General features: G+C 38.2%; 1 protein-coding gene across 4 annotated transcripts in view; it reads left to right on the top strand.

Moving 5' to 3' along the window:
- Positions 1-18,852, top strand: part of kdm2bb (lysine (K)-specific demethylase 2Bb) — a 29,037-nt gene extending 10,185 nt beyond the window's left edge. For 2 of the 4 annotated variants that reach the window (XM_030151130.1, XM_030151133.1), the window contains 9 exons: positions 3,241-3,474; positions 6,688-6,831; positions 6,928-7,014; positions 7,135-7,467; positions 7,874-8,940; positions 9,555-9,718; positions 11,070-11,231; positions 14,027-14,245; positions 15,395-18,852. In XM_030151130.1, coding sequence (XP_030006990.1) covers positions 3,241-3,474; positions 6,688-6,831; positions 6,928-7,014; positions 7,135-7,467; positions 7,874-8,940; positions 9,555-9,718; positions 11,070-11,231; positions 14,027-14,245; positions 15,395-15,576 — 2,592 coding nt within the window. In that variant the 3' untranslated portion in view covers positions 15,577-18,852. The remainder of the gene's footprint in view (positions 1-3,240; positions 3,475-6,687; positions 6,832-6,927; positions 7,015-7,134; positions 7,468-7,873; positions 8,941-9,554; positions 9,719-11,069; positions 11,232-14,026; positions 14,246-15,394) is intronic. The other 2 variants (XM_030151131.1, XM_030151132.1) reach the window with 2 other exon arrangements.
- The last annotated feature ends 360 nt before the right edge of the window (positions 18,853-19,212 follow it).

Genomic DNA, 19,212 nt, shown 5'->3' on the forward strand with positions numbered 1-19,212 from the left:
CAGAGAGGGGGTGTGTGTGGGGGGGCTGTAGGCCAGACAGCAGCAGGAGTAGAAGGGGAGGAGACTGCAGCCATGTCAGTTTGAGCTGAACGCTGTGTAAAAAACCAGCCATGGCCATGTCGCTGAGTGCTGATGATGAGGACTACGACTCAGACTCTGAGCAGGTTAGCAAACCGAAGCCCTTCAGGACGGCGTAGAGAGGCCAGGGGGGTGGGGTGGTGGGGTAATCCTGGTACCAGACCGAGCATCGAAAAGCATCCCTGAGCACAGGAAATAAAGCCACTGGAGATGAGGCTTAGATTCACAATACCTCTGGGGCTTGTTCCTTTGTGTTTTTCATAGATTTCTTTTAGGTATGTGTGCATGAACTTGTATTTCGGGGTTTTTGTCATGAGCAGCTGAAGGCTGAGTTTATTTACCTTAGGACTAAAACTGCAGTTGGATTCGTCAGAGGATCAGAGCAATGAGAAAAAAACAAAAAGGACAGAAATGTCTTTGGTCCAAAAGTGATAGATACACGTTTGTATGTATGAATGCAACATGTAACACAAATTGCTGATGTGTGTCAATAAAAGACATTCATTAGTTATTATAGATTAATTTTCTGTATTTTTAAAATACTCTTTTATGTATGTACAATAATAAGAAGATTTGAGATTACATATGCACTTGCTTAGACAGCAAGAAATGTGTGTTACTTTAATGTAAATATGTTAACCAGACCCCCTTTACACTATTTCTTGATATAAACACAACTGATACAGATGATGGAGATTATTTTGTCTGTTTGATGATAATCACCAGATGTAGTTTTTATTTTTGCAGCTGGTTGAGATCTCACAGGTCTGAGCTGAGTCTTCTGAACATGCTAATACCTATATTCTCGATGTTATAACAAGTATTCCTTTAAAAGTTTTCTAGCAGTTGTTCCAGTCCATAGTTATTGAGTTACTATAGATACCAGAGGTGATGTGTTGGACTGTTTTCACCGTCCTTATATAATATATAATAATCTGTAGTATCTTGCCTAAATTATACTACATCCTTGGCCAGTCATTTTACTATTTTTAAAGCGTTGTATTGTTAAATCCAGTCTACGTTTCCCTGTATATGTCACAATTTGTTGTTTATGTAAATTTAAGAGCCATCTCAGATTAATAATCTTTGCAAAAGCCAAGATTTACTGCATTAAACATGCTTTCCTGTCAGATACTGTTGGATGATTTCTATTATACAGGTTCACAGACTGAGAGAATGAAAAGCCTTCAGGTGTTTTCTTTGCTAGTGTTGTTGTCTGTTGTCAGTCAACGGTCTTTAAATTCAACATGTCAGTGTGTCAATGGCATATGTGCTGTAAATATTTACATTTAATAGACAGCAGGGTTGGAAGGGGATTTAGGCCATTGTATGGACATTTGAAATATTTTTTTCAGTTATTACTTCATTTAGCCATCAGTTGAATATTCAGGTGTAATCAGGATAAAATGTACAACAGCTCACACAGCCTCAGTATGTGTTTAATGAAACCATCAGAGCAGCGTTAATAATAGACCTTTACCTATTTTTGTTTTTAGAAAAGCCTGGGAAAAGCTGTGTTACAGAGTAAATGATTGTAATATGCCTGAGATTGGTCCTGCTTTCTTTTTCAGTCCAAGTCTCTGATTACAGTTCTTATTGGTTAAAGTGTGTGTGTCATAGTCGGTTCTGTTAGGGAATGGGATGTGGCTGTTGCTATGCTGACGCTTGGAAAATCTGCACTGCCGATGGAACTAAAGAAATCAGATCTTCATGTCTTAGAGCTGCACCCTTTTCAGTCCAGGCTGCTGTTTCATCTCAATGCTGCATGTTTTGTCTTATGATAGTGTTGTCAGTGTTGCGGGTGTTTTTTAATTCAAAATATAGAGTATTGTGGTCGGGGTTTAAACCCAAGAAAAGGAAGATGAGCAGAATATACAACACCAGACTAAACAGTCTCATTATTATCTCCCCATTTTAATTAAATAGAGAATATTTAATGTGTACTATAAGTCAGTGTGCACTCGCCCAGACAGACAGTAATATCTTCGACTGATCCATGGGTGACATGTTGCCTGAGCGCAGTTTCTTTTTGAAGTAGAAACGTGTGAATGCTAAATTTGGAAGATGCCTCCAGGGACTTCTTCATGTGTTTGTTTTCCTTTTTGTATCCTGCACTTTAACAGGTACACAGATTGTGTTTCTACATAAAGCATAATTTGATCAGATTTGCTTTTGTGGATATGCATCAAACAGGATACCATATTAAAGCATCTGCCGTTTTTTTTTTTTTTTTTTTTTGTATCAATGTTAAGTCTAAGAACAAAAACACTATAGTCATTTGCATCATCAGTAATGACACTGACTCCACTTGGATTTTATTAAACAGTAAGATATTTTCTCTAATTACAGAGAATGTTTTTAATGAAATGCAAGAATATTAAGAACATTAAATTGATACAATTTTTTGAGATTATACCTTTCTTTAATTTGAAAAATTAGACATCTAACCTTCATTTCTCCAACAGTGCCCTGGCCAAGACAGTAGCAGTAGGAGTTACAGAAAACAGAAATCACAGTCGTACATCTACACGAAAAGTATACATAAAACACACAATAAAACTCAGTTCTAAACCATACATAAATCACTACACTATGAACATACATATAAAACATCAACAATTAAAAAGGTACTAAAAGGTATACAACAACATTCCTTGAAAGTGTCTCAAAGCAGAATCTGATTCAATCAATTAGATAAACAACTACATCTGGATTTATCCTTTTCCCATTTATTTAAAATGACTTTGAATGTATTTACAGAGGCTGGCTCCTTCAGTTTTATCTCCTCCTGTAGGTGGTTCCAGGCAAAGGGAGCAAAAAATTTAAAAGCTTTTTTCCCAGTTCTGTTCTGACTTTTAAAAATAAACAAGTTTGATTAAAAAAAAAAAAAGATGAAAAACCATGATTAAGATCCAACATGATTTAAACATTAAATAATATCTATTTCTGAATGAGTCAAAGAGTAAATGTTAGTCTGTTGTTCATATTTTCCTCCTTTACTCTGTTGTTCTACTTTCACGCTGTGTCTAAATATATAAAATGCTCTTTTAAATGAATCCACATCACCAGAGTATTGCATTTTGCAGCCAACCTCTATATGTCCACTGAATATTTGTTAGTATCATATGCTGTACCTGACACTGTGCCTGCTCATGGTTTTAGCCCCGGCCTCCGAACAGGCTGAAACCTAAGATGGCAGCATCCCCTGCATCGGCGACGGTCAAGTTGACCCCCGGTCGAGGAACGTCTGGAGCCAGGAGGAGACGCACTCGCTGTCGGAAGTGTGAAGCGTGTCTTCGGACCGAGTGTGGAGAATGTCACTTCTGTAAAGACATGAAGAAGTTCGGTGGGCCGGGCCGAATGAAACAGTCCTGCATCATGAGGCAGTGCATCGCAGTAAGTTCTGTTTCTGTAGTTGGACGATTCTAAGAACATAAACACAGTCACATATCGTTAGCCTCAGCATAATCCATCATCATCGCCTTTCACCCTTGGCAGGGTATAGGCCACACACAAACGAACTCCATCTTTCTCTGTCTTGGGCAATCTTCATGAGCTCTTTCCAGGATAACTTCATTCTGCGTATGAGTGAAGTCAAGGGAAGGTTAACATCTGGTCAAAAAAATCAAATTACAATAATCTATACCAAACTTATATTTTTGGGTAGGTAATTACTTGATTTGAGGAGTTTTATGAGTGTGAATGTTTGGAAAGTGACAAAGTTTTGTGCCGTCATTCTGGGTTCATTTTAGAAACTCATAAATAAACTACATTTATTCCAAATACATAGATATTTGACTATTATATTATTTATGTCATATTCTAAACATACAGTGTTTAAAATTAATAAATGCATATATCTATACAAAACACATTTGAATATACTATTAATATTACCAGTATTTGTATGTTGTAAATATTGTAAAAAAATGTGTAATGATATTGATAATTGAAATAAAAAATGTTTAAATTGATATTTACTGTTGTTGTCCATCCATGGCATTTTTTGTTTTGTCCATCGCTGCCATTTGTCAAAACTCTTGCTATTTAGGTATGATAAAAAACTTTTTTCCTCTAACCAATTATTAGGTTGTAAAATAGAGGGTTTAAGGTATACACTGAATACATTTTAGGATGAAAATATCATAGGAACTTCACTTTTGAGAACTTTCTAATTCTTGTAAAAAATAGATGTTAATTTTTTGTTCGTCTGCAACGCAGTAGTTTTTGATATTTTTCATTTAAAAATATTTGAAAATAAATTTTGCCTTTTGAGCATGTTTAAGATGGCATTTAGACCTTTCCAATCATGTGTAATATTTGTCTTAAACTTGTCTGGTTCAAAAATTATGAATCAAAAAGTAGTGGTCTGTCCATCTGTGCTGCCCTTGCCCTCACCCATATGTCATTTTCCACACAATGTTTCCAGCGTTTTTTGCGTAATCTTCCCCTGCCTCGTGTTACCTGTCGGTTCCACTGTAGTGCTTTTCTTGTCATGTTATTGCCTGACTTTCTGAGGGTATGTCTTATCCAGCGCCATTTCCGTAGTCCACTTTCTTCCTGTATTGGTTTCTGTCCAGGTCTGTCTCACAGTTTTTCATTTGTGACCTTGTCTTACCATTTGATCTGAAGGATTGTTCTCATGCATCGGTTGACAAATGTCTGGACTTTCTTTAGCTCTGTCTGTGTGGTCTTCCATGTTTCACAGCTGTACAAAAGAACTGATTTCACCTTTGAAATAAGAAGCTGTATCTTTGTGTATTGTGAGATCTTTCAGGCTTTCCAAACTTTTGTTAATTGGGTGAATGCTGTTCTTGCTTTGCTCATAGCATAATTGCCTAAGTCATATTTTTTTCAGGTCATAGCCAGTGATGAAAAAGGAAGTGGCAGAGTTAAGAGAGTAAAATTATGCAGATATCACAATTTTGCCAAAAATATGACTTGGGCAATTATGCTCTGAGGGTAACGATATGAGGACTGTCAAGGACAAACTCAGTACATGTGAAAGAGAGACTGGGTGTCTGTCCCAGTGTTCATACCTCTGGTCTCTAAGACTATTATTTTACTCATAGATGACACTGTTTGGCTTTTGATGTGATGCTTAAAGATAAGAGTCAGTTCATCAGTGTCTGAGTTTCCACTTCTGCCCATTTGTTACCTCCGCCAAGGAGGTTATGTTTTTGTCGGCGTTGGTTTGTCTGTCTGTCTGTCTGTCTGTCTGTTTGTGTGCAAGATAACTCAAAAAGTTATGGACAGATTTGGATGAAAATTTCAGTAAATGTTGATACTGGCGCAAGGAACAAATGATTAAATTTTGGTGGTGATCGGGGGTGGGGGCCCGCTGATCTGCCTTGGCGGAGGTCTGCGCTCTACGAGTGCTTTTCTAGAAAAGACAGCACAGACCTCCGCCAAGGCAGATCAGCGGGCCCCCGTGGTCCCCCCACCCCGCCACCTCCAGTCACCACCAAAATTTAATCATTTGTTCTTTGTGTCAGTATCAACATTTCCTGAAATTTTCATCCAAATCCGGGGCACTGATCTGCCTTGGCGGAGGTCTGCGCTCTCCGAGTGCTTCTAGTTGTTGGTAATGTCATGCTCACCTTTGAATGACTGAAAGTGAACTTGGAGTTAATATAGTGTGTACTGACTGGTAGCATATCGTTAGCCACATAGAATAATTGCCTAAGTCGTACACTATATGGACAAAAGTATTGGGACACGTTGAATTCAGGTGTTTCGTTTTTTTAACAGGAGTCTGGAATACAAACAATAATGACAAATGTCATAATAGAGTTTTATATTGTAATAAATATCAGAAATATTGATGTTTATATCTTAAATCAGCATGAACAGGACATCTTATGAACAGGATAAAAAAAAAAAAATCAATGTTTAGAGAAATAAAGTAAAAATCATCTGCGAGGCATTTTAGAAGCAAATATAACAATTTAATCAAAACCAACCGATGCAATGATATTTATCACAATATAAAACTATATCGTTACATTTGCCATTATTGTTTTGTATCCCAAACCCCTGTTAGAAAAGAAACACATGAATTCAGTGTGTCCCAATACCTTTGTCTATATAGTGATGACTTTGGCAATTATGCTATGAGGCTAACGATATGCAAAACGTTGTCTAGAGAAAATGTTTTGAGTCAAGTATTATAATGTAACCTTTTTTTTTTAATGATGTAGATATAATTGTGTTGTTCTCTCCTTCTTCTTTCTTTTACATCTTATTGTTATTCTAGGAAATGTTATTGTACTTTTAGAATGTAAGCCTCTTTTTATGCATTTGGCTGTAACCGTACAGCCTGAGCAAACTTTCCTTTAACTGTCATGTTTAACGGTCTTCTTCCAGTGTATTAGTACTTCGTAATCGATGTGATGTTTTATTATGTTGGTCGTTTGTCCAGGACTACAGATGGAAATTAGCTTCTCGGCCAGATCTGGTGCTTTCTTCTTGTTCTTTGCAACTAATGCCAATACACACCGTCCTGTAACTAAATAAATAAATACAAACTACTTAGATGTGTTGTTTGTCAGAGTGTAGCCAAGCAGATCTGTTCCAGCACTGTAACTGTAACTTTGGTTTATTTTTCAGCCTGTTTTACCTCATACAGCAGTGTGTCTGGTCTGTGGAGAAGCAGGGAAGGAGGACACGGTGGAGGATGAGGAGGAAAAGTTTAACCTGATGCTCATGGAATGTTCCATTTGCAACGAAATTGTTCACCCAAACTGCCTGAAGGTATAGAACATATTTGTTAGGTGTTCAGTGTGTTAAGTGTATTGTGTTTACCTCCACCTTGTGTTATTACTAGTTTCATTGTCGTTCTTTGATCAGGTTAAAGATTCAAATGGTGTTGTCAATGATGAGTTACCGAACTGCTGGGAGTGTCCAAAGTGTAACCACGCTGGGAAAACAGGGAAAGTAAGCATCTTTATGGTCTATGGTCTGTTGCTAAATACTGAAAACAGGAAACATTTCTGTTTTACTCAGATTCCAGCACCCAGAGGAATAAAGTTGTGCTTTCTTTTTTCTAACCTTTTGGCCTCAAAGCAAAAAAGGGGTCCAGGGTTTAAATACGCTTCCAACCTTCCTGGGTCTCTGCTCAAAGAAACACGGATAAACCGGGAAACAAAAGAGGAACCAGACGCTCCGGTTGCCGCCACAGCAGCCGTTACTGCTCTGACTCCCACATCTGCTTTAAAGAGAAAGGCAGAAAGGGAGGAGATGTCAAAGCGAAAGGATGAAGAACCTGTGAAGAAACGGCCCCCCCTGCTGGCTCTGGAAGGGGTCCCACGACCAAGGCTCGAGGAAAACCCACTGAGGAAAAAAAGGAAACTGTTCGACACCAACGAAGAACCTGATGTGAAAAAGAAGGTCAGACCTTTTTCCTTTTTCAAATCTAACAGTTTGCATGAATATTGTCTGATAATTAGCCAATGTAACATGTGTAGAAATATAAACATACCATGTTCAAGCTTGTGAAGCACCTGTGGTTGAAGCCTTCATTTGTTGATAATATGTAGGTGAGAAATAAAGAAAAAAATAGGTTTCCATAGTTACCTGTTGTCTGACCAGAACATTGGCGATTCCTATAAGTGTACACACTCTGTTTCTGTTTTATTTAATTAATGGAAGGAAAATAAACTATTATTATCATTAACCTGTTGGAACTTCAGTTAATGTTCCAACAGGTTAATTCATTTAATTTTTATAAGGATTACATTCTAACTATAATAAAAAGACAATACTTTTTGTCTCTGTTTCTTATTTTCAATCTTAGAAAAAGTCCATAAAACCTGAAGATCCATTGTCTCCAAAGCTTTTCCGGCAAATCAAGGCAGAGAATGATGGTGATGTAGAAGAAGACCATGAGGATGGAGATGATGATGGATTCCCCTCAGACAGGAGTCATTTAAAGAAGAAAAATGAGTTTGAAGATGAGGAACGAGAAGAAGATGAGGAAGAGGAGGACGAAGAGTTGCAGAGAAAAGAGAGAGACAGCAGTTCAGAGAACAGATCGAAAGTGATGTTGGGTTCTCTGCTCAGAACAATCAGAGACACCGAGCATCCATCGTCCAACTGTCCCAGAGCCGGGCCCAGCAGCCAATCAGCTGAACCTCAGGAAAAGAGCTCCACCCAGATGAAGGCTCGTCATCAACGCCGCCGCTTCACTAAAGAGTCCAGTAAGGACTTAAACCAGGATGTCAACAAGACAGAGGATGGTCTGAGCAACCAGAACCTCAGCTCAGTGAAGATGGAGGACAGCCCAGCCAATCACAGCAGGCGAACACTGATCAACGACGACTCTGTGACCAATCAGAACCGCAGACCACTTAAAACAGAGGACTCACCCACCAATCAGAGCCGTAGGGGCCTTAAAGCTGAGGACGGTCAGCTGAACCCAAACAGACGACCACTGAAAACAGAGGACAGCCTGGCCAATCAGAACCATCGACCTGTTAAGGTGGAGCCTGAGACCGAGGTGGACGAGCCAAAGCCCCGATGGCCTCTTCATCACAGTAGCAGTGACCTGGGCGATTGGCTGAGCCACAGGGGGCGGGGCCTCAACGGGACACCACGGGGTTACTCACCACTGGGCTGGAACAGAAACACGCCAATCACGCCTATGTGCCCCCGGCCCCGCCCCTGCCACTCCCCACCCAAATGTATCCAGATGGAGCGACACGTCATCCGGCCCCCTCCCATCAGCCCCCCGCCCGACAGGCTGCCCCTCAACGATAACGAAGCACACGTGATGCAAAGAGAGATGTGGATGGCGGTGTTCGGTCACCTGACGCACAGAGATCTGTGTGTGTGCATGCAGGTGTGTCGGACCTGGAACAGATGGTGAGTATGAAATAGACCATAGATCTAGAAGCATCACTGCACATCCAGAAACATCTGGAAAACATCACTGCACATCTAGAAACATCACTGCACATCTGGAAAACATCACTGCACATCTGGAAAACATCACTGTATATCTAGAAACATCACTGCACATATAGAAACATCACTGCACATCTGGAAAACATCACTGCACATGTAGAAACATCACTGCACATCTGGAAAACATCACTGCACATGTAGAAACATCACTGCACACCTGGAAGACATTACTGCACATGTAGAAACATCTGGAAACATCACTGCACATCTGGAAAACATCACTGCACATCTGGAAACATCACTGCACATCTGGAAACACCATCGCACATGTAGAAACATCACTGCATATCTGGAAACAAATTGCATATACTTTTCATAAACCAGTAAAATCAACTCAGTTTGTCTGTATTTGTATCTGTTGTGTCTGTATCTACTGTGTCTGCATTTACTGTGTCTGTATCTTTATCTACTGTGTCTGTATCTTTATCTACTGTGTCTGTATCTACTGTGTCTATCTTTATCTACTGTGTCTATATCTACTGTGTCTATCTTTATCTACTGTGTCTCTCCAGGTGCTGTGACAAGAGGCTCTGGAAACACATCAACCTGAACCGCTGTAAGTCCATCACACCACTCATGCTCAGTGGAATCATACGGAGGCAGCCGGTGGCTCTGGACCTCAGCTGGACCAATATCTCCAAGAAGCAGCTCAGCTGGCTCATTAACAGGTTACCAGGTAAACCAACCAGTACAGTGTGTCCTCCTACATCTCAACAGTACTAGGGACTAAAGGTAGAAATAAAGGAAAGAATGTCTGAATTGAAAATGTACTGCATCCTCATGTAACTGTCTCCTCTATGTCCTAAACATCGACAGCCGTTTGGTGTTTTCATGAAAAGTTTAGTCTTGTGGTTCCAGACTCTGTCATGTGTTCAGAGTCTTACTGACTGTTTGGTCGTTACAGTTGTCAGTCATTTTTATATCCACCTTCTTTGTAAAAACCTATTTGGCAAAACCTTCTGTCTAGATTTTCTAAAGCCTTAAACCAGAGGATGTGCAGAGGTCTCATTTACTCTAAGACGATTTTAATTAAAATATGCTGAAAGGTCATTATGCAGTTTTTTCCCAGTAATGTAAAAAATGTTGCTTTTTGAGGCTTAAATGCACTTTCCCCTTCATTATACTGGCTAAAATCAACTACACTCTCTTTTGGAATCAAGTGCTTCATTTTTACTGCAAATATAGATACTGACTCAAAAGTATCAGGTTGCCATAGCAACCAGTGGAACTGTTGTGCTGTCCTCTTTAACACAGGAATAACAGAAGTTATTGAAAACATATTGTTTTCTGTGTTCAGTTGTCAATAAAATTTGAGTTTATGAGATTTTCAAATCATTGAATTCTCTTTATTTCCATTTGACACAGTATCCCAGTATCTTTAGGATTGTGGTTGTAGTACATGTCAGATCCGTTCCAATTTTCTTACATAATTAAGATGCAGTCAGTTTTCTGAAGTGTTTTCAGTTTTTACCTTTTCGTATTAGCCAAGCTCACTTTGAACTTGACGTTAAACAGGTACCAGGTATCATCCCAAACTTTTGCCTGATGGAGAAACAAAAAAGGCCAATAAGGTTACACTGAGTTGAGCTGGTTCTATGTTGGTCATTTTCTTCATCTTGCTGCACAATTATTCTTTTTTCTCAACAGATGAATCGTAAACATATTCTTCTTAGTAACACTTGCATAATTATTGTCCTTATGAAACTATTTAAAATTTTATCCAGCATGCCCTCAGTAAATACATAATTATTTCTTCAAAGCACCATTAAATAGTAAGTTTATTCTCTAGAAGTTTTATTGCTCTATTGTTCAGTTCATTCATTCATTCATTCATTCACTCATTTGGCTGTAATTAGACAGGTGGACTGTGTTTGTTTGTTTAGTGACCTCACACTAAGTAAAAATGTGGAGTTTTTCTTAAACTTGTCATGTTGCTGCTGGTGTCCACACAGGCTGAACTCACCTGTTTTACACCTGAGCTCCAGGCTGACTGTAACAGCATCGTCCACTGTGTGCTGTGTTTTCAGGTCTGCGTGTTCTGCTGTTGTCTGGATGTTCTTGGGTGGCGGTTTCTGCTCTGTGCACTTCCAGCTGTCCTCTGCTCAGAACCCTGGACGTCCAGTGGGTGGAGGGGCTCAAAGACGCCCAGATGAGAGATCTGTTATCGCCCCCCACAGATAACAGGCCAGGTACCGGTCCGATGATCCCGCAGACACTCGCCAAAAGGCTCTTTAAACCAGACCTTCATCACATATATACATATTAGCATGGCCCAACAATCATGGTAAAAAATAAAGTTTCAGATAACGTCAATTAGAACCCTGCATTAGGTTTTGGCATTCAAAAGATGATTTAGGAAAAAATTTGGAAGAAAAAAGAGGTGTTTTAGAGGTTGCACAAAGCTTCTACATCAGAGCATGGTTTGAAGCCCCATCACCAGCGAAAGCCCCTGCAAATGATTTGGGATTCCTTAAAAAGCTGTCACAGTATGAAAATTCAGTTGTCGAGAAAGCAGCCTTAACAGCTTTCAGCCAACATCTGTGGTACTTGAGTGAAGAATTGGTTGGCCTGGCATTCTTGGACTCCTGTGTGACACCAGAGCAGAAGCAGCTGATGGTTCACAACATGATGGAAAATGAAGGTTCAGAGGTTCCACTAAAGCGTTGGGATGCCCTTAATCAAGCAGATTATGAAGGGAAGCAGATCAGGGATTTTGTCACCACCAGCACCATGTGTTTCTTTGAAACTTTGGATCTGCCACAAACATTCTTCAGAATTCCTCCAGAAGACTGGGCTGATGATGAAGACTTTCAGAAGGCTGCTAAAATTGTGCATTCCAGAAAAGTTGTCAATGATGTTGCTGAAAGAGGGGTGGAGCTTATTCAAGACTTCAGCTGTAGCCGAACAAAAAATGAAGATCACAAACAGTCCTTGCTCCAAGTTGTCAAAGAACACAGGAACATTTTTTTGTAATTTCAATAAAGCAGCAGTGGTTACTGGACTTTCTAAGTAACATTTTTATGTGAGTTGCAGTTTGATTTTGAGAATAAAATTACAAATTATTCTAATATGCCTTATTCATTTGGCTAGTTATGTTATAGTACGAGGGCCGTTCAATAAGTTCATGGCCTCACCCAGAACAGCACAACACAGACTGATAATTTATATTTTATTTTTCAGCATAATCTCCATTTACAGCAATGCACTTGGTCCATCGATGTTCAAGCATCACTATCCCATCATGAAAGAATGTAACATCCTGTATTATAACAACCAGTATTTCTGGGTGAGGCCATGAACTTATTGGAACAGCCCTCGTATATAGGGCAATCTTCACATGTCTTGTGCAACCTCTAAATATGAATTAATTTGCATAAAATTTGGACCAAAGTAATTTGGCCAGATATAGAACCAAATGCAGGGTTCTAATCCAGAGAATCTTAAAAAAAATTTTTTTGGACCACCCTAATTCATATCCTAACTTTAGTGAAATAAAGAACTAGAAAATACAAGCATTTACTGCCATCCACACCAGGCATTAAAACAACAATTATAAGCTTAGAGTCTTTCAAATCCCTCTACTTCAACAGGATATTATCGTACCACTCAGAATACACTTGAATTACAGGGAATCACATTCAGAACATCATGTCAGCTCTGCATGGAGCCTGGCTTACCTTATTTACTGTTAGTGTATGAATAATGAGGAACATACAGTATACATACAGTCAGTGAAGTGTATAAATGTTCAGGGCGGCACGGCAGAGCAGTGGTTAGTGCTATTACCACACAGGGACTGCTTGGTTTGGGTTCTCTGTGGTTTTCCGGGTTCTTCTCACCATCAGAACACAGGTTCACTGGTCAGTCCCATAGATGGGAATGTGAAGGTGAATGATTATTGGTCTGTAAATGTGTGTCTGTCAGCCCTGTGATGAACAGATGACACATCCAGGGTGAACCCCATCTTTGGCAATTAGAGTCTGGAGTGAGCTCCAGTACCCCCCCCCCCCCCTTGACCTTTTGAATGTGTAACATGTTTATTTTTCATAAACTTTTGCCTTTTTGACAATGTGAGTTTTATGGATTGAATGTAAGAAACTCAAAGTTTGCATCTGCTCACAGTTCATATTGCACAACAGCTGGATATGATATTGTTCAACAGTGTTTGCTCATAACCTTATAATGTTATGAGGTTATTATAAGGTATAATAAACCTTATAATTCTCATAACCTTATAATGTTATGAGGTTATTATAAGGTATAATAAACCTTATAATTCTCATAACCTTATAATGTTATGAGGTTATTATAAGGTATAATAAACCTTATAATTCTCATAACCTTATAATGTTATGAGGTTATTATAAGGTATAATAAACCTTATAATTCTCATAACCTTATAATGTTATGAGGTTATTATAAGGTATAATAAACCTTATAATGCTCACAACCTTATAGTGTTATGAGGTTATTATGTGGTATTATCTATATTATAAAAGCCAAGTGGCCTCTGTATGCGTGGGTGTGTGTGTCCGGGGATTCACGCAAAATCTAGAAAAAGCTGACTGCTGCAGTTTGGCATACTTATTTATTTTTGGTCAAGGAGGACGGTAGCGAAAATGGCAAGTTGATAGGACCAGTATCTTGGGAGATATTAGTAATTTTTGAATACAGTAGCCTTACAGTCACGTTGTTATGGCCAGAACGCTTTGGCAGTGACTGCTGGACAAATGTGGTACAGCGTGCATGAACACACAACAGCATAATAAAAACTACATCTAGAACCTGTGGACCCCTACAGGTCAACACGGTAGTAAACCTTATAATGCTCATAACCTTATAATGTTATGATCAAAACTACATCTGTCATGTCAGTGTGGATGAACCTGACCCTGATAATGTCTTCTTCTGATAATTAAGCTAATTCAATGGGTGGAATTCTCACCCACTCTCACGGTGGTTTAATCGTCCTGTCCTCCTTCAGGTCAGTTGGACAACAGGAGTAAACTGCGTAACGTGGTGGACCTTCGCCTGGCGGGGTTGGACATCACGGACACGTCTCTGCGTCTCATCATCCGTTACATGCCCCTGTTGTCGAAGCTGGACCTCAGCTACTGCAACCACATCACGGACCAGTCGGTCAACATCCTGACGGCAGCAGGGACGACCACCCGAGACTCACTCACTGACATTAACCTGTCAGGTAGGAGCCTCCTTTGGCTGAAATCAAACATCCTCCCTCATACGCCCATACCTCATTATAATAGAGCCTGGTGAAAAAATTAAGAGACCTGTGGTGTTACTGTTCGTAGGGATTATAAAACCTAGTCCACTTATGTTTTATTTACTCAAGAAAAAATATTTCTGTCAAATTTCTCTGATTTAGAGACAAGACAAAAATGAGCCAAAGCAACAAGAAACTGATTATTTCATATTTGTTGAATTGTTGAATATCGAATTGACTGTAATTGGTCTTTTTTTTTTTTTTTTTAACTGGAAGCAATTATTTTCATGTCAATATTTTTGTCAAATTGTTAAGTGTTGTGTAATAAGTAGAACTAATGTAGAGCATATGTGTGATTTAACACAACTGTGATTTACTGCATCATCCTGTCAGGGTTTATTTCACAATAACCTACTTGTTATACATTGATCCTTTAATACTACAGTAGTAATGTTCCATGCTCTCCATTAGTTTTCACATTCATGTCAGATACTTTACGTCACAGCTTGTTTTTGTTTTGTAGCTTTTGACCATCCACCTTCATCTTGATGTTCAATGGAATCCAGGTCTGGAAATCTAAAATGGTCTCTTAACTTTTTCCAGAGCTGTTCTGTTAATAAACTTAGAAATACCTTAGTTGCAAACAAGAAGTAACTTAATGGACCATTCTGGTGTTTTTGGAGGTCTTTCTTAATAAGCGAACACTAGCCATTCTCCACTGTGTAACTAAAGTTTACATACCTTCAGTTTTAGGTATAAACAATATATCAGTCTTTCAACATTCGTTTTACTTGTTACAGGTGATTATCATTAATACATGATAGTCATGCACAGGGTGACACTTGTAAAAATCCTGTTACACAATACCTATGGTTCTTTTTTGGTCCCATAGTTTTCATTAACACTTACTCCACTGTCTGTACATGTGTGCTAAATGCTGTTAAATGTCAAACCATGACACACAGGGTCAATATGAAAACCACTGCTTATTGTAATGAGGCATTTGGATTTAATCTGATACAATACAGTAAAGGGTTGATTAATGTGTGTGGGTCAGAGCTAAGGTCAGTACACATGATGTGGAACACATCGTTGTTGTTCTTCTTCTAACCTCATTCTTGGATGCAGTCTGTAACAGGGTCACAGACCAGTCGCTGACCTATTTCAAGCGCTGTGGGAGCATATGTCATATTGACCTGCGATACTGCAAACAGGTGACCAAGGAAGGCTGTGACCAGTTCATCGCAGAAATGTCTGTCAGCGTTCAGTTTGAACTGATAGAAGAGAAACTACTGCAAAAGATCAGTTAGAACCATGTGGTGAACCCACTCTAACCCCTTACCCAAGTCTAACCCCAACACCAACCGTAACCCTAACCCTGACTCTGACCCCTTACCCAACCCTAACCCTAACCCCTGACCCCCTGACCACATGGAGGCAGCGGACGGCTGCAGTGTTTCAGAAAGTGGACGATTGAACAAACCAGAGGCAGGAGGAATTTATATCAAACCTTATGGAAAAGGACGCTGTGCTGCTAAACCACAATGTTTTTGTAAAAACTAAACTGTTGTTCTGTAAAAGCAATATTGTAAATATGTTGTTGTTTCTGTTGTTTTTCTGAAATGTTTTTACATTATTTATTTCCTCATGTTTCTGTATTGTACTGATTATTGATCGTTCATAGATTATTTTTTGTTCCAGTGTAAAGTTTATTGCATCATAGAGAATTATTTTTGTATCAGAAAGTGTTTCATACATTTAAGTGCAGTATCAGCTGCACCAGTGTACAGTATAGTTTCATTGAAATAATATAAGCTACTTTACTGTTAAGCTCTTTATTCTTGAGAGGCAAAGGTCTATAGATTTTTTTTTTTTGCCAAAATAGGATAACTTTGGTTTTATGTGGGTTTTTCTCTACAATATATGTGCCAGTGGTTTGTTTCTGATTGGATCAAAACACTGTGCCTGTTGATCTTAATGATACTACACAGAATGTCAAGATTTGAATGGGATATCCAGAAGTTTTAATAATGATTTGCACTGATACCGTTATGAATACATGAATGTATTCACATGTACACTATAAAAGTGTGTAGTGTATGTACAGCATATTTTTTTCAAAGCTAGTTCTGCTAACAGTATGTAGTTCTCTGGTGACGTATGTCATCGGTCAGTTTCCATTATTTTATATTATTGGTGCTTAGTGAAAGGAGGAGTTTTGGCTCTGCATGCAGCAAAGAATCTGTTTCCACAGTTAATAGTGAATGTTAAATCATATAACCCTATGTTTACTCCCTGATCTCCACACGATAACTTGAGGATTACCTCTATGAAAAAAAATCTAACTAAAGCATACGTGCAGGAATAGGACCAGTACGATGGCAATGACAGTGACTTCTCATGTGCCAGAATGTGTAACTCAGGTCTCATCATTTGTACAGATGAAAAATGAAAAACAAAAAGACTGCTGTTTTTCTTTGACTTTAGCCTGTGTTGACACTGTCATTCTCAAGAAATTTGTTTGAATTTAGATTTTACAAAGGGCTGCACTTTTTTCTACGACAGAAAACCAGCCTAAACTGTATCAGTGAACGTGTGGAGGGCGTTTGCATGTAATCACCGTAATGTGAACGCTCAATGGTTTCAACAAACTACAAAAACTTCGCAACGGAGCCAAATGCACTACATGGAGTTTTTAAAGGCCTTATATGTTCTGTTATTGAAAGGTTCCTACAATAGATTTGCATATTGGGAAACTCCATCTGAAAAGTTAGTGCACATGTTGTTGTGCTCAGTATTTATTCCAAGTAGATAAACACTGATCAGCACTGGTTACCTTCTAAAACGAGAAAAATGATTTTCTTTCTTTTTTTTTTTTTTAATATTTTGGACTTTTGAGGTGAATATAGAAAGATTTAGGAGATTATATGGCATTATTCATCCTTTTCAGAAGTTTTGCTCATCTGTATTGCATTTTTTGTCATATTTAAAGTGTGGCACTTTTTCTATTTATTTTGTCGTTGAATAGAAGTCTATTTTGACACGCGTTATTCAGTTGTGAATTATTGTTCTTTTGAGGGGTTTACATTAACATTTTGTTGCTGTTTTTAATATAGGGACCATATCTCCAGGAAATATTTTAGTATCTCAATGTAAATGTTCTCTTTTCGCACATAATGTACATGTACATTTAAGACAAACTTTGAAATATTAAAATTCATTTTAAATTGAAGTCATTGTGGTGTTTTTAGGATATTTGGATTTTTTTTTTTTTTTTTTATTCCTAATCTTCCACAAGCCCAATACTGTGTTGGCTGCAAATAAAATGAGAAGCAGGGTTTTAAAGTTTGGTTTGTAACAGTGCATTTTATTGAATCTAATAATTTTTTACCAAAATAAAAAGGTTCAACATTCCAAAATATAATAGATCCTGGATTATGAATGCTCATTCCTCCCACTCAGATAATACTGTAGCTGCCCATGAACGACATCTTTGAGAAACAGCAGCATGAACAGCAGTTACAATGCACGGAGGTCCACGGGTGTCCATGGATCTGGATCCGGTTTGGATCTGAAGCAGACGATAATTAAAAGGGCTACAAACAAAACAAAGCCAACTTTACTAGAGTTCCACCATTAACAGACCAGGAAACCCATCTGACCAAAACCAGCAGAAATACATTCTGTAAAAAGGGTAACTTTATTTTTAAACTTTCATACTTACAGAATTTTAAATGATATCAATTCCAAAGTAAATGGAAAAATATACATTTAATAACTTAGAAGTAAACAACAATAGAAGCTATCTATGTAATTTATATAAGAGCAGTGAAGCTTTTCTGAAACATACTATACATACAGATCCCAGTGACATCTGAAAAAATGGACCTCGTGTGAAGAAAACAAGTGTTTCATTTGCATAACAGGTTAAAGTAAACCAAGTTTCCTCTAATTCCTTCAGTGAAATGGATATTTCAAAGGAATTATCAATGATTAGCACCTGGTACAGACTGTGATTTTGAACACATTATCAGACAATGCATTTGGTAAATATTAAATGGTATTGCTCGGTGGAAGTTGAAATCAAAGAGGATTGACAAAAGTTTGACAAAATTATTTTTTTCCCCCCCATACGTTTTAACTTATAACTCCGCTCCAGAAAAAAATATCTTTTGTTACACTACTCTTTACAAAGTAAAGAAACATGAATCAACTTTCACAGTCAATAAAACAAAACAAGCAATGGGGACATAATGCATCACTTGGTACAACCAAGCGGCAGGTTTCAGTTCGTGTCTCCAGCTGCAGAAAATCTTCATTTAAAATGAGGACGCATCCTTCACATAGTAAGTAATTTAAAGTTTACATATACACAGTTTATTTTCTATTCATTTTCATTTGAGAAACTAAAGAACATAAACTATGACACTAAGCTTGCTGGTTATGAAATGCATATACTGTGAAATCTTAACCAAATACATATTAAAGGCATGATGCTTGGCACCTTCCACTGTTCTGTGTGTGAGATGTGATGAGTCGGTGCATAAATGATTCATCTCAAATAAAAATAAATAAAAACAACCAAAAAACATGTAAAGTCTCTTTTATCAGATATTGCACATCCTAAAGAACACTGAGGGAAATAATACCATGTCACACTGACTATGTAAACTGTATTGACTCTAACTCCGGGAAGTAACTAATTATTTATTTATTCACTCATTTATACATTCACTCATTCATTCATTTATTCATTCATTTACCAAACAGCCCCCTTTCTTTGTAAAGATAAATTCAACCCACTTCTATTTCAGTATCCTTACGTCCACCTTCTGTCCACTCCTGAAATCAGTCAAATGTTTTCGCTGAAACAAAGCAGGATAGTGGTGACGCAGGGACTATTGTGTTTGTGACAGACTAAAGACACAATTAATGTCCCAGTTTGG

The sequence above is a fragment of the Sphaeramia orbicularis genome, chromosome 12, assembly GCF_902148855.1.
Source record: "Sphaeramia orbicularis chromosome 12, fSphaOr1.1, whole genome shotgun sequence".
In the NCBI taxonomy this organism is placed as follows: Eukaryota; Metazoa; Chordata; class Actinopteri; order Kurtiformes; family Apogonidae; genus Sphaeramia; species Sphaeramia orbicularis.